Consider the following 15,937-nt stretch of genomic DNA (forward strand, 5'->3'; position numbering starts at 1 on the left):
CAGTGTGAGTGCCGCTGAAAATCAGCTCCTGTGCCATCTTTGGCACACGTGCCATAGGTTGCCTACCCCTGTACTACAATAACTGGGGATATGACAATTAATTCTAGGACAGTTTACTGAAAGACAGTGAAAAACAATTCAAGGCTGTTGGTGGCATTCACTGAGCAGCTGCATACACCAGAGTGCCTCTTCTGGGCCGAAGAAATGAGAAGTGACTGGTAGGATCACATTCTAGTGCAGGTTTGGGACAATGAGCAGTGGCTACAGAACCTTCGGATGTGAAAAGCCATATTCTTGGATGCATGTTAAGCTCACTCCAGCCCTCCAGTAAATGGACACCAGAATGAGAACTCTATTGACAGTAGAGAAATGAGTGGCAATCACACTCTAGAAGCTTGCAACTCTGGACTGCTACTGCTCAGTAGAAATCATTTTAGAGTTGGAAAAATCCATGGGGGGTGAGGGGGCTACCATCATGCAAGTGTGTAGGGCCAGTTATCTGCGACCCAGAACTGTGACTGTTAGCAATATGCAGAACATAGTGAATAGATTTCCAATAATGGACTACCCAAACTGAAGTGGAGCCACACACAGCATGCATATTCCTCTTTTGGCAACAGGCCACCTTGCCACAAAGCACATCACGAGAAAGGGCTACTTTTCTAAGCTTATTCAAGCACTGGTGGCTCACAAGTGACAGTTCACAGATACCAATGTGGGCTAGTCAGCAAAAGTGTATGACATTCTCTTCTTTAAAAACACAGAGCTGTTCAAAAAGCTACAAGCAGGGTAAACATCATTTGGATTTGCTGCATGATGGCTTAGGGCATTTCCCTCTCTTTGGCCTGATGGGACTCCTGAGATTTTTTTCCATTCTAGAAAAACAGGGGGTAAATATCTTTTATTAGACTAACTTCTGTTGCTGAAAGAGAAACTTTTGAGCTTACCTAGAGTTCTTCACATCTGACCTGAAGAAGAGCTCAGTGTAAGCTTAAAAGCTTGTCTCTTTTTCACCAACCAAAGTTGGTCTAAAAAAAGATACTACCTCACCCACCTTGTTTCTCTAGTATCCTGGGACCAACACAGCTACAAAAAAAACCTGCAAAATGACAATGGAAGTTGTGACGGTACCTCCCATAAGGCTTTATGGAAATATGCTTAAAATGTGTTATATGCTATATATGCCATGTAACATATCTCAAAGGTTATGATCTACTGAATGTATTAATCCTATTTGTATGCAGTATCATTTTTGTAGTCAAAGTTATGAATGGTGGCTGTGTATTGGCTTGATTTCTAAATAACCTTAGTAGAGCATTTGGTCAGTTCCTGGAGAAAGGAATGTTGAAATTAAGTGCCTAATCAAGAAATACTTAAAGGACAATGGCTCTTGGAATGCTCCAATTCACATAAGAAGTCTACTTGAGGACGTTCAAGGTAGTATGTAAACAATGGATGCTACCTGAAAAAACTGAGTCATGCATGGACATGTGACTTGCCCAGGTGACTCCTAAACTCCATCTTGGAGCTGGACTTTGCATAGGAGTGAGAAGGGGGTCTCCACCTAGAAGAGAGTCTATTTAAACCCGTGGGAGACCCCACCATTTTGTCTTCAGCTGGCTAAAGAGAGAGAGCCTCTCCACCCCCCCAGGACACCTGAAAGAAATTGGAACAGGCTAAAAGGAGATTAGTCTGTAAAAGGGAGCAGTCTGGAACTGGTGAGGATCTTATCTGTATTCTGTTTGATTAGACATAGATTTGTGCATTTTATTTTATTGTGCTTGGTGACTTACTTTGTTCTGTCTGTTACTACTTGGAACCACTTAAATCCTACTTTCTGTATTTAATAAAATCACTTTTTACTTATTAATTAACTCAGAATATATATTAATACCTGGGGGGAGCAAACAACTGTCCATATCTCTCTATCAGTGTTATAGAGGACGAACAATTTATGAGTTTACCCTGTATAAGCTTTATACAGGGTAAAACGGATTTATTTGGGTTTAGACCCCATTGGGAGTTGGGCATCTGAGTGTTAAAGACAGGAACACTTCTGTTAGCTGCTTTCAGGTAAGCCTGCAGCTTTGGGGCAAGTAATTCAGACCCTGGGTCGTTGTTGGACCAGACAGGCATGTCTGGTTCAGCAGGACAGGGTGCTGGGGCTCCGAAGTGGCAGGGAAGGCAGGGGTAGAAGCAGTCTTGGCACATCGGGTGGCAGCTCCCAGGGGGTTTCTGTGATCCAACCCGTCACAGAAGTTATCAAATTTTTCCATGCTGTTGGTCATATCGGTCCTCCAAGTCCTTTTTTCATGGTCCATGTAACGGGGTTGGGACTCACCACCTGGCACCTCCTACTGGTTGTCTCAGGGAATTAGCTCTGTCCAGTGGGGCGCCCCCTCCTGGTGGTGTCCCGTCCGTCATCTCTCCCTCAGTAGCAGGGTAGCATGGCCCAACGGCCAGAGGTGTAGGGGGACCCGGGCCCCCCCTCTACACCGGGTCCCGACCCAGGACTCTCCTAATGGCTGGGTTCCCGCCGCCGCACGCCGAATGTCAGTGTTGCTCTAACACAGCTCGTCCCTAAAGTTCCCCTGGGTCACTTCCTACAGGTCGCGGTCTCCTCCGGAGACGTGGGTTCCGGTCCGTTCCCCTCTGGCGGGTTCTCTGTCTGAGAGGCGGGGTTCGGGCCAGCTAGGCTGGCTCCTGGAGCTGGAACGTGGGCTGTTCCTCCTCGGGAGCTGGCTGGATGCGTCGTCCTCCTCCGGTGGTCAGCCCCAACTGAGCAGCTTTGCAGGCTTTTATACCTAGCCTCCAGTTGGAGCATGCCCAGCAGGGCTTCCGGGACGGGGCTTCCTCTGCCAGGAAGGAAGCATTAACCCCTACTGCACCACTGCGGGGCCGCTCTGCCCCATCACAGTCCAGTACAGCATCTCTCAGAACATGTCCTCCCTAGTTTTCATCTCTCTCTCCATCAGGGTCAGGAGTTCTGCAGGTGTGAAAGGATCATCGCTCAAGGCTACCATGCCAGAAGTTGCTTTATAAAAGCAGTACAAATGTACCACTGAATTTACAGTCACAAGGGAAAGATAGTTACAAAGCTGCCTTCCCTTATTCCCATAAATACTTTTAATAAGAAATGCTTATTGACACTTCAGCTTTGAAGCACCTTAGCCCTGCACCACTCTACATTCCCCACCAGGGACAAGGGGGATAAGGATTTTCTTTTGCATGAAGCTATAAAATTTTGGTCCCTGTTCCATGAGTATGGATATAAGACAATAGTACTGGATATTAGAACTGTTTTCCACAGTGGTGGTGGTTTTAGCTGATCTCTCCCAAGAGTCACAAAGGCACAGACAACACAGCTGCTACTGGCATCCTGAAGACACATGGAATTGAATGATGCTAGCCAGTTTACTGCAATGGTGTGAGCCGAACTTACCACAGAGTGGTGTGGGAAAGTGTTCTCCTATGGAGGAAGAAATAAGGCAGCAATCCCTAGGAACCTTTGGGAGAGGATTGCAGAGCATCTCCCTGAAAGTTTCGAGATCTCTCAGGACAAAAAGGACATCTCTATGCAATATAAACAAAATGCTCTGCATGCCACCACCACCCCGCTCAACCTAACAGGAATGAAAAGCAGATACCAAGTCTATCTCTGTCTCTTGTACCACTACCTCTTCTAGTAGGAGTAAAACAAACTCAATATCTTTGTCTTGCTAGCCTGGAATGGTTTGGGTGCATCTTAAATTTGAGAATGTAAGGAAAAATGCATGCACACACTTACCTGAGTTCCCTTCCCCTTCATCAGGCTCATCTGCACTCATCTGGCATGACTGGCTACACTGAAGTCTCAAATTGACTCATGGCATGGTAGGAGTCCCCCGACGCATCTCCCACCTCCTCCTCACTATTCATGGCAGGGGTCTGTCTTAGGCTCCTCAGAGGTATTCACAGTGGTCTGCTGGGTGCCGGTGCGGTTTGCAGCAAGTATGACATGCAGAAGCGGCAGGTCTGTGGCACAGCACCAAATCTATTGCACTCCTTAGCTTTGTGGCATCCCTGGCAAAGTGCACGCAGCACTGCTGCTGATCCCTGTTGAACCCCTTTGCCTGCATCCCCGGAACAATCTGTTTGCATGTTGCTATAGCTCTTCTGCAGCTGTGCTTGCACAGCCTCTTCTCTCAGGCCCAGGAAATCCAATATTTCTGTCTACTCCAGGCAGGAGCATGTCTAGTGCTTGGAACCAACCTGGATGGTCAGGCAGTTGCACACAATGGAAAGCTGATAGGTGTGCTTGCCAAGGTGGGCATTCAGGGAAAGGCATTTCAAAAACATGACGCATGCAGGAAGTTTTAAAAGGGGAAGGAGGATTGATTTCAAGTCTCTGACTACTGGGCAGTGGAGTTTATAATTGTGACTAGAGTGGCCACTGTGACAGGGAATGGGGCATTGTGGGACAGCTGCAGGAGGACTATTAGGGTCAACACAGGTCATGCAGTGTCTGCATTCACACTTTGTCAACCTCAGTAGGTTGACCATAGCTCTACGCTGTTTGGGGAGATGGTTTTACTGCACTGCTGTAACAGGGCACTTATGTCAGCCAGGGCCGGCTCCAGGCACCAGCTTGGCAAGCAGGTGCTTGGGGCAGCCACTCCGGAGATGGGCGGCAGGTCCAGCTATTCGGCGGCAATTCGGCGGACGGTCCCTCACTCCTGCTCGGAGCAAAGGACCTTCCGCTGAATTGCCGCCGCAGATCGCGATCGCGGCTTTTTTTTTATTTTTTGGCTGCTTGAGGCGGCCAAAACCCTGGAGCCGGCCCTGTCAGCTGCAGACAAATTGAATGTGAACATGTGCACACATAGGTCAGTGCAAGGTGATTTGTGTTAACCTAACTATACTGTAGTGTCAGGGAGTAGTGTTACGATGGTGGCAGAAAAACTTCTGTTGGCATATGCTGTGCCTACACTAGAAGGCTCTGCCAATATAGTTGTATCAGCAGGGCCTGTGTAGTGTAGACTAGCCTCTATTACTTACACAAACAGATTTACAAACAGCATGGTACAAAATATTTTACTGTTAATTGTCAAATGTATTAACAATATTTCTGACATAAAATATTTTGTAAGAAAATTTAGATATCAAAATCAAGACTACAAAGGGAAGTGACTTACCTGGTCCATAACTAGAATTCTTTGAGATGTATTGTCTATATATTCTCCACGTGCCGGATATTGGAACAATTTAGCAAGCAGCGTCCATTGGTCACACCCGCTCCCTGCATGGCCTCAAGCCTGTCTCCTCCCATCCCCAAGGGTATAAAAGGGGAAAGCGTGACCAACTGACCCTCAGATCTTTCACCACTACCCAGTTCAAGGTATTAGGTCTGGCAGTAGTGGGAAAAGGAGGGTGGGTTGTGGAACACATGTAGAAAACATCTTGAAAACTCCAGTTACTGAACAGGTAAGTAACTTCCCTTTCTTCTTTGTGTGCTTGTCTAGATATGACCCACATCCGGTGGGTCACAAGGAGTATACCACACAGGCAGAGGGTACTACTGCGAGTCTAATTAAATAGGGATTTTAATAGAGTCCCACCCAAGTGAGCATCTGCATGTGACATCTCCACAATAATGTTTTGTGAACGTACGTTACTCCAGGTAGCATCCCTACAATTATCAAATACCTCTAAATGAGGCTGCAGAGGCTGCCTGGGCCCTGGTTGAATGTGCCCTAATGTTCCCAGGCAGCTGTAAATTGGCCATCTCATAACATAACTTTATCACAACCTGACATCCATCTAGAAATTCTCTGGGTTGAAATTGCCTGAACCTTAGATCTTTCAGCAACAGAAGCAAACAGCCAAGGGGATGACCTAAATTAATAGATTCCAAAGCCAGAAGGGACCATTGTGGTCATCTAGTTGGACTGCCTGTCTAACACAGGCCAGAGAACTTCCTCCAAAATAATTCCTAGAGCAAATCTTTTAGAAAAATATCCAATCTTCATTTAAAAATGGTCAATGATGGAGAATTCACCATGCCACCAATAAGTTGCTCCAATGGTTAATTTCTCTCACTGTTAAAAATTTACGCCTTATTTCCAGTCGAAGTTTAACTAGCTTCAGCTTACAGCCATTGGGTCATGTTACACTTCTCACTGCTAGACTGGAGAGCCCATTATTAAATGTTCCCCATGTAGGTATTAACTTATCAGGCACATTTTCTAATCCTTTATTAATTCTCATGGCTCTTCTCTGAACCTTCTCCAATTTATTAATATCCTTCTTGAACTGTGAACACCAGAAGTGGGGAGAGTTTTCCTGCAGCAGTCGCACCAGTGCCAAATACACAGGTAAAATAACCTCTCTATTCCTACTGGAGAAGATTTTTTAGTGAAATAAAAGGACAAGGCACATATGACATCTAATATGTGTAGTTCAGCTTCACCCTTGGTTGAGTGTGGTTTCAGAAGGAACACTGGTAAACTTACAGATTTATTTAAATGAAAAATCAGACAGCATTTTAAGAAAAAATGTAGGGTGCAGTCTGAGAATAACCTTGTCTCTGTATCAAGTATCAGAGGGGTAGCCGTGTTAGTCTGAATCTGTAAAAAGCAACAGAGGGTCCTGTGGCACCTTTAAGACTAACAGAAGTATTGTGAGCATAAGCTTTCGTGGGTAAGAACCTCACTTCTTCAGATGCAAGAAGTGCATATGAAGAAGTGAGGTTCTTACCCATGAAAGCTTATGCTCCCAATACTTCTGTTAGTCTTAAAGGTGCCACAGGACCCTCTGTTGCTTGTCTTTGTAGAAAATCATATATGGCAGCCCTGTCAAAGATGCTTACAACTCACTCACCTTACATGCTGACGTAATAGCCACAAGGAAAGCTATATTTGTCCATGAAGACAACAGGGAACAAGAACCCAAAGGTTTGAAAGGATGATCCATGAGTCCAGTAAGGAGTAGTGTTTGTGGACTGCCAGTGTAAGAATCTCCCTTGTAAAGACCAGGTCCAATAAAAGGGGAGATCCTGGGTCCAGAACAACAAAGATATCCCCTGGAGTGAAGCGGTCATCAGGGGATTGAAGAGTCTTCTCCCTGGGAGCTGGTGTTACCTTATGCGCTCACATTGGTACCAGTGGTACATGGGGTTCTTGAGCGTCCTTTGCCAGTACCGATGGTTATCCGAGCCTTGGCTCATGCCTCTCTTTTCTTGGTATCAACAGTGCCAACATGCAGGTACTTATGCTATTTGGAGCCAGTGGGATGGTATCATAACTCGTATGTGCTCTTAAGCCTCTTGGAACCAGGCACGAAGAGTCACTTGTTTGTGAAGGTGCTGGGGAAGCAGCCCTCATCTTAGGAGGTTGTTCTGGAGTAGGATTTCTCTTTAGGCTTTTGAGAGACTTTCTACCCTCATGGTGAGCTTGGGGAAAGGATTCCTTAGCTCTATCTTTGCTCACCCCTGTCTCAGAGATAATGGAGCCGGGTGGTATGTTCCTCAATGCTTCTGGGCCAGGCAGACCCCCCGCCATGTACATTGGCAAATTAGGCTGGGGCCTCACAGCATATTCCATGAGATGTTTCCTAAGTCTGAATTCTGAGCTTACTGGGCTCAACTGGGAAAGGAATGGCAGATATTTCACTTAGCAGAGATATGAGCTTCTCCAAAGAAGTACGGACACCTCTGATGGTCATCGCTGACCAGGAAGGATCGGGGGCAGGAGAAGCCGTTCTTGAAGCCTGGAATCCTGGGCATAATCTGAATCCTTTACCAGGACGGCGGCAGCCCCAGATAGGGGAGTCCCCAAAACCTACCTAACTAAACTAACTCTAAACTGCTATAAACAAAATTTTATTTTTTACAATACTTACAGAAATGAAGTTGAATGATCAGCTTCATGGACACTGGAGGGTTTTGTCTCAAACCACACAGTGGTAGAAAGGAAATGGAGAGGTGGACGGTCCACACCACCCCTTATACCCCTCGTCTGGGGCACAAGGAGTGGAAAAGTGCAGACATGGACCAATGGACACTTCTTGCAATAATCTTCCAGTCTCAAGTGCATGGAGTCACTGTGTACTCAGAGACACCAGCACTCGAAGAACTTGATGCTGTATCAGCAGCACCAATTGTAACTTGTACAGAGGGCTTAGCCATTAACTGACTTGAGATGAGAGATTTAAAGTCCTTTCTAAAGTACGGTGAACATTTATCCAGAAACTCCTCAGTCTTATCCCATGAAAATAGTCAGTGAGAAAGAAGATAATTTGCTAAGCGAAGTTGTACGCTTGAGGACGAATAACTTTTCATGCCCAAGAGATCCAACTTCTTTGGTTCTTTATTCTTAAGGATACTTTTAAAGGGTTCTGATCGGTCCAGAGACCCTAGATCAAGATGGCAGCAGAAACAGTCAAACCCAACAAAAAGGACCTGCTACCTTTTTTGGACCTTTTAGAAGTTGCTGGGGTCTGCCACAGTAACTGCACTGGTTCTAAAATGCCCTTGTTTATGAGCAAAAGGAGTCTCAGGTAGGGACGTATTTGAAATGTCCAACAATTTATGTCCCTTATCTGGGACAGTCTGAATCGGGATTTCAGGTACCTTTGCCATTTACTGAATAATTCCTGGTACAATTTGTAATCATCAGGAGGTGAAGTCTGAGCTGGCAAAGCTGTATCATTCAATGTATGTACTGAAATAACATCAACAGTCTGATGCGGAGCAATGTCCTCAATGAGAAACAAAGGTGGGGAGGAAGCAGAGGCCCTGCTGAAGTAGTTGCTGATGCTGAAGCACAGATGGTTCCTGAGGCGAAGAAGATCTGTTTCTGCAAGAAGATGCCAAAAAGTATCTGGTGGAGTGTGGATAGTTAGAAGGGGGCGTATAAGGCCAAGAGCTTTGACCATATGGATCTAAAGAACATGGCCAGAAGGCTGGATACCAGGTAAGCAATTGGCTTAACCTGCTTTTGTTTGCCTTTAACCCTCGTCTGCCTCCCCAATATATATGGATCATAGCATGGCAAGCTTGGTATGAAGGTGAGGCATCCTCCCTGTCAGAAAAGGAAGACAGACAGTGCTGCCTTATCTCCCTGTGGAGGGGCTGATCCTACAGGAATCCCAGGCTCCGTGGCCGAAGAGCCTGAAGTGGCTCCCTTGGTGCTGTAAACGTCAGCCACCCCTTTCTGCTGTGCCAAGAGCAGAACTGGTACCAAGATCTGAGATACAGTTGGTTCCAAGGGCAACGGCTTCTGAAATACCAACACTGAAACTTTCAGCGCCATGGACTCCAGTGTCTGCAACCTCAGCACCCGAAAGTACTGCACTGAATAAGCCAGCCCAAAGGACTCCGGTCTTGGAGCTAACAGTGCTGGAGACAAAAGAGGAGCAGCCAAGGAGAGCACTGTCGTTGCTGAGGAAAGCCCTTTTCTCACTGCCTGAGAATCTGACACCAGCACCTTCAAGATCTTTGGGGCATGCTCTTCATGAGACCTGGAAAGACTAGAGTTCATTTTCAGAGCAGATCTCTTTGAAGAACAAGAACTGGGGGACCTTCTCCCGCTTCCTTTTTCAGCAGTTTTAATAGGGGACTGACCCCTAAAGTCCTTCTGGGAACTGTGTTCACTGCTGTCTTCCTGAGCATTAGCTGAGGCAACCAAGCCCCCTGAAGCCACAGCAGAGACACTTTTAGCTGATAATTGTCCTGTCCTCCCTTTAGGATCTGAGCCAAGCTTCACTGATTTAACAGATAAAGTTTTAAGCCTATTTTCTCTGGATCTAGCAGCGTTTTGGATAAGGACTTACAACCCTTAAATTTTTCCATAACATCTCCCTCATCCAGGTAATAAAGACAATTAGAGTGAGTGTCATTAAGAGGCTTAAGAGTCCCAAATGACACACACGTTTAAAACCTGGGAAATTCTGAGAAGACACGAGGAAGGTTCCCTACTGGGAAAAAAGCAAAACCAAAAACACACTATTAAACTAAAAACCTACCAAATAAACTACAATATATCCTACCTACTACTAACTAAACTATTTACAGATAAAGTAATGTGTGAGTGGACAAGATGGAACACTGCCAGCTGGCTCTGTCTAACAGCCAGAAGTGGTGAAATGAACTGAGGGTCCTTTGGTCATGCCATCCCCTTGTATAACGTCTAAGTGGGGTAGAGGCTTGAGGCTACCCTGGGAACGGATGAAACCAATGAACACTGCTGGCAAAAATGTTCTGATCTCTGGATCAGAGATCTTCATCTCGCGCATGAAGAGGTATAGACACAGAAGATATTTAGACAAGTGCTCGAAGAAAAATATATTTTAATCCCAATGATCAGAATTCAGTTTGCTGGTTTGGGATGAAATATGCCTTCTTATAATTCATTTACTAGTGGGCTCAATTCTCCATTGCCTTGTATCCTTGGTCACTCATACTGGTGCAAAGTGCATGTAAAATGTACACCCAGTTTGCACAGATGTAAATGACTGCACAAGGAGGCAAGGGAACAGAGGCCCACTTAGTGTATTTCTGGTTATTTTGTGGGTGATATGAAATTTACAATTTCCTTCACTTTTTATTTCTTGCTATTCAGTACTTGGATTTGGTAAGTGATGTGAACTTGTTGCTTCAAAGCTACCTGGTTTTGAAATGTTTTGGTTTTAGAGTAATTCAGCCTTATGTGGAGAGTAATGGAGAGAGACAAGCATGGATAAAGATTTTCAAAAACAGCTAATGCTTTCGAGTGCCCAACTTAAGACATCATAAAAGAGTATGATTTTCAGAAAGTGCTGAGCACCTGCCCTCTGTCAAAGAGGTTGGGTTGCACATCCAAAATCACTAGCCATTTTTGAAAATCTTGCCCATAAACTGAAGTCCAGGTAGCCTGTTACCTTTCCCCTCCTGCATCCTGCCCAAACAGAACATTGGCAAGTCAGACCATTTGAGGGTAGCATCTTTAAAATGACGCAAATCTGGAACAGAATAAGAATCACAAAGAGGTTCTACATAATATAATATTTATCACAAATTAACAAATAGAATTCTTAAATATTTTAAGTAGCCAGTGGATATAAAATTCTGTCTGTTTGGAATTGGGGAGCATTTCCTGATCAGTAAGAAACATCTGTCAAAACTGCTTCTCAGTGGACAAGAATGCACAGCACAGGTGGAAAGCCATGGCTGTAGTGTTTTTCTTTCATCCATCAGAAATGGTATTCCCCAGACCAAGGCTCGGACGGTTGGGATTTTGGGGGGTTGGGGTGCAAGATAACATAAGTAATATGTCATTTTGCAACAGGATACAAAATGTTATAGGGATTTTGAATGTGAGATGCCTGCCTCAGGAGAAGAGGGTGAAGTAGCCCAGCACCCCAGCAGAACACTGCAGATACTGCTGTAGTCTGTACTGTGCATCTTGTCCACTTAAGGCAGAGATCTGTCCGAACCTAGAAGATACTCCCTGCCTTCTTCCTACTCAGAAGAAATGAGGAGAACACCTCCCTGGTATCTGCCCGCTCTGCTTCCCCTAGAGCTCTCAGCTGCTCTAGCACCAAACAAATTAACGCCAAATGCTGAGGCCGCGTATCTCCTTCCGGGAGAGGTTCTCCATAGACAGAACATCTCAAATAGTGCCCTAATCTCAGCTCATCAGTCAGAGCAACAGCTGCCTCCCCTAGCAGTGCCTGCCAGGCACTGACTGCATGGACAGGTCATACTGCTAGAAAGACTGGCCATCGCAAACATTTTCAAACCAACCCAGGTGCCTAAAAAGCTTCTAAATATAAAGGGTATAATTTTCAAGTGTGCTGAGCATCTGCAGTGCTCAGGGATGTAGTGGGAGCCAGGATCACTCAGCATCTCTGAAAATCAGGCTACTTCTTTAGGTAGCTCAATATGGATTTAAAAGCCCTGACATGAGGCAGCAGGTTGGAAAACATTTGCCTCTAGCAGCAAAACATACAAGGCAGGGTCTCTGTTGCTGCCCATGTACTTTATAATCAAGTCCGCTAACATCTACAAAACACAAAATGCCTCTTGCAGAACTGTCATCCAGATGCAGTGGGAGAGAAGATTATTCAGTCCTGAATCAGCAGTGTGTGGAATCAACTCCATAACATTGATACTGGGCTGTTTCATCTCATCGCAGACTGTCAGCCAACCTTGAGCACATGGACATATTGGGGATGGCAACAATGCCCGCTTGTCTTCCTTAATTATTTCAGCCAACTCCAATCAAGACTCTAAAAAAGAAGCAAAAGAGCAACTAGAGTTCAGTCAGTTTATCAATTTTCAAATCAATGGCCACCTGCCTGGGAGCCTGCATTGTCCAAAACCACTCACTGATGGCAGTCTTGGAATTATAAGATTGAAGTGGGCAGTGTTTTAACTACCCAAGACCTGCTGGTAACAAACTCAGCTAATCAAGGTATTTCAAAGGCTTCTGACAGTTCACAAACTGCAACTACTTTCTGCAACAAGAGCCTGAAAATAAGTCACCCTGAATCTACTCTCAGCATTGGGGAGGAACTGTTGAGAAAACCAGAAATGAGGAATTTTTGGTGCCAGGGACTGTGAGCTACTGAAACTCAGTATCCTGGCAGACAGTTAACCTTTGACCTCTAAGCTACTGGTTTCATCTGACACAGATCTGCAGGGACCAGAAGTCCTTACTGTCTGAAGGCTATTGGGTAACCACATGACATGAGTAAATGGTGTCAGCTCAGTCCCTACTGTCACAAACCTACAACATTAGCTGGCACTAATTGGACCTTGGTGGAGGTCTCAGCAGCAATAACTGATAAAGTGTCAGAGCTATTCATAAGCAGCTGGTTTGTAAATTAACAGAAAATAAGGTGAGAAGTAGTAAGCAACACAGGGTCATCAAAACCAAACATTAAACCCTAAAGATTAGATTCTGTGCTGTGCCCATGAAAGGCGCAGCCTAGGAGAGGAGGTTAAGGAGGCTTTAAATAACATTTCACCCTCCACATTCTGGGCAACTGGGCTCTGCCCTGGGAGCTGCTCTAACTTACGGTAACCTCCCCAGGGCTGCCCATAGCTGTTCAAGAATCACTTTGGCTACTCTACCTCTCTACCCTATCCTACTCTAGGGTTTGTGGTGTCCGCAAAGGGCAGATTGTGCTGCTCATGTGCTGCTCCTGCGTTGGGAAAATTCTTTACTGGTCTCTTACACAACTGCCACAAAGGTTACAGGGGTCAGAGCAGTGATCCTCTTAACATGTTCTCAAGTGGCTGGTGAGGAGTGGAAGCATGTTGTATATGTAGGTTTTAGCATGGCTTCATAGGAAATCATCCTCAGGGAACCATGTATTGAGGGGAACATCTGACATTCCAGCTAGGAGAGTAGCTTAACATCACAATGGGAGGAGATAAGTGAAATCTTAATCCCAAGGTCACAGCAGGAACATTTAGATAAATGTAACTGCATAAGCAGCTTGCAACAGAACAAGCTGCCAGGAGAGAGAGTGGCATCTGACACAGGAGATCATCATCATTAGTCTGGACACCATACTGAGTGCTCATGGGAACAGCTTCATTTCATCCATTAGAGATGGGTTCAAACAGGTAAGGACCTTGCCTGCTCAAGGGGAAGGACAGAAGGAGAAGAAGCTGGCCCATAGTTTCTGTCTAGCCCAATGACTTATGAATTCCAGTTTTTCATTATTTAGAGAATGGTGAAATATCCTTCTGCTCAGACACAAGGTCCCAGATCGACATCATACTTGTCCGGTCACACCACTTGTTCCTCCTACTCTCCACTCCCTCTGAACCTTAAGCCCATTCCTACTGCCCCTCCTGCTTTTGTCAAGTCAAAGGGTGGACAGGGTTCAGGAACAGGAGAAAAAGGTTTACTGCAGGCAGTTCTTTCTATTCTATAACAAGATCCTGAGAGATAATGCTCCCACCACTGTCCCCTGCTTACCACATCCCTGCTTGAATAGCCCATCTACCTTGCACATTTCCAGAGCCAGGAATAGGATTCCTTAGCTGATGGTTTTGTCAGTGCTCCTGCTATCCTTTGTGAGCAACTCACCAGGACACTGCACGCATATTTGACAGCAATGACTTGTCACAAAGGACCGGAGATATATTTTAAGAAGTCCTCAGTAAGCAAAAGCTTCCAACTGAAGCCAATGAAACTTTGAAAATCAAGCCTTTGAATCATAGAAACAGACTTACCATCATGCTGCTGTTCTGCTCCTGTTTCGCCTCTTGAATGATAGTGCTAAAGCGGTCCAGATAGTTCAGATTCTCTTCTATCACATGGGCAAAAACTTCCCTATAAAAAAAAAAGGCATAAGGGGGCAGGTTTAAACTATGACTGACCCAATCCTCCGGAAGGAGCAGAACAGGGAGAGGAGGAGATAAGTTTACAGCAATTTATCTGCAATTCTAAAAGTTACTCTGCAACTGTATTTGGCATGCCACTCTGCTGATGCCAAGGGAGTGACATAGAGGGCTTCCAGCCACCATCCACAGGGCAAAGATTAAGTTAGGAATTGTTCACTGAACAATAATGTCCTGCACTTCACTCAGGACAGGCAGAGTTCCAGAGAGGTGCCATAATACTGGAGACCTCAAAGATGAACAGAAATGCCATGAATTACCTGGGATCTAATCTGAAGCAGCGAATTTCTAAAATTCTGAGTAACCAAGTATGACCTTAAGAGCCCCTCAATGGCAAATGGCAAAAGACTCACTGTTCAGTAAATACAATGGTTACCGGGCCTGCCAAACTCACTGCAACTTAACAGTGCTGTCATAATATTTATCCAAAAAGCATCTTGTAAAAAACTGGTGACCCTCTGGTCATTAATAATGCATGATGTAGAAATGGTTGCTTACTGTAATTGTGGTTCTTCAAGAAGTGATGCAGACGTGTATTCCAGGTAGGCACGTGTGCACCCTGCAGGCCAGAGACTTTTGCCTATCAGTACTCTTAGAGGGGTGGCACTTATGTCTTATATCTGTAGCCCCTCTCTTGACTATATGAGGCAGCACCACCGCAACCCCTCTCAGTTCCTTGGCATTGAAGGCACTGATGCAGAGGGAACAGAGGGTGAGTTGTGGAATACACATCTGCATCACATCTCACAGAACCACAGTTAACTGTAACTGTAACTATTTCTTCTTCGAGTAGATGCAGATGTATATATTCCACCAGGTAGGTGATTCACAAGCAACACCCCTCAGTTCCTTTGCACCGAACGTCCAGGGGAAGACTGATGCAGAGGGGATGGAGGGTCCATTGTGGAATACACATCTGTCTAGCCTTTCATCTGAGCAGTACTGAACATGCTTGCCTCGCCTGTTCATATCATATGCGGATTGCATGAAGGAACAAAGTTTCTGTGCAGACCATCTCTAGATGGTAACGTCTTGTACAGAGACATGAGCACTACCCGTCCAAGAGTACTGCTTGGCAAAAGTCTCTGGCATGTGGGGCGCACTACACACCACCTAGAATACATGTCTGCATCACATATCGAAGAACCACAGTCTAAAGTATGGAGGCGTTACTCCTCCAGGGAAGAATGCGGCTTGGGGGAAAATACAGGCAAATACACAGCCTGGTGCAAATGAAACAGAGTCTGCCTTAGATAAGAAGTTTGGGTGTGGTTGAAACATTACCTTGTCCTTCGAGAACTGCATGTAAGGAGGCCCCACCATCAGGGCCTGCAACTCATCCACCCTCCTGGCAGAGGTAATGGCTATCAAGAACGCAGTTTTCTGAGACAGAGGTGGCAGTGGACAGGATGCAAGAGACTCAAATGGAGGCCCCAGTAGAGCTGTTAAAATCATGTTCAGGTCCCATAAAGGGACCGGCTCTTGGACCAGAAGATGTAGGTGGAGAAGTCCTCTCAGAAATCTTATCACCATGGCACTGAAACAAATTGATTTCCCTTGGAT

The 15,937-nt window shown here is 45.4% G+C and overlaps 1 protein-coding gene across 1 annotated transcript in view; it reads right to left on the reverse strand.

The window, feature by feature from the left end:
* Window positions 1-11,005: 11,005 nt before the first annotated feature.
* The window catches only part of CHUK (component of inhibitor of nuclear factor kappa B kinase complex), a 68,456-nt gene continuing 63,524 nt past the window's right edge, over window positions 11,006-15,937 (reverse strand). Inside the window, exons 20-21 of the mRNA XM_005310788.4 lie at window positions 14,207-14,306; window positions 11,006-12,246 (exon numbers count right to left, since the gene is read on the reverse strand). Of these exons, the coding sequence (XP_005310845.1) occupies window positions 12,220-12,246; window positions 14,207-14,306 (127 nt within the window). The 3' untranslated portion in view covers window positions 11,006-12,219. The remainder of the gene's footprint in view (window positions 12,247-14,206; window positions 14,307-15,937) is intronic.

This window comes from Chrysemys picta, chromosome 7 (assembly GCF_011386835.1).
Source record: "Chrysemys picta bellii isolate R12L10 chromosome 7, ASM1138683v2, whole genome shotgun sequence".
Lineage (NCBI taxonomy): Eukaryota > Metazoa > Chordata > Testudines > Emydidae > Chrysemys > Chrysemys picta.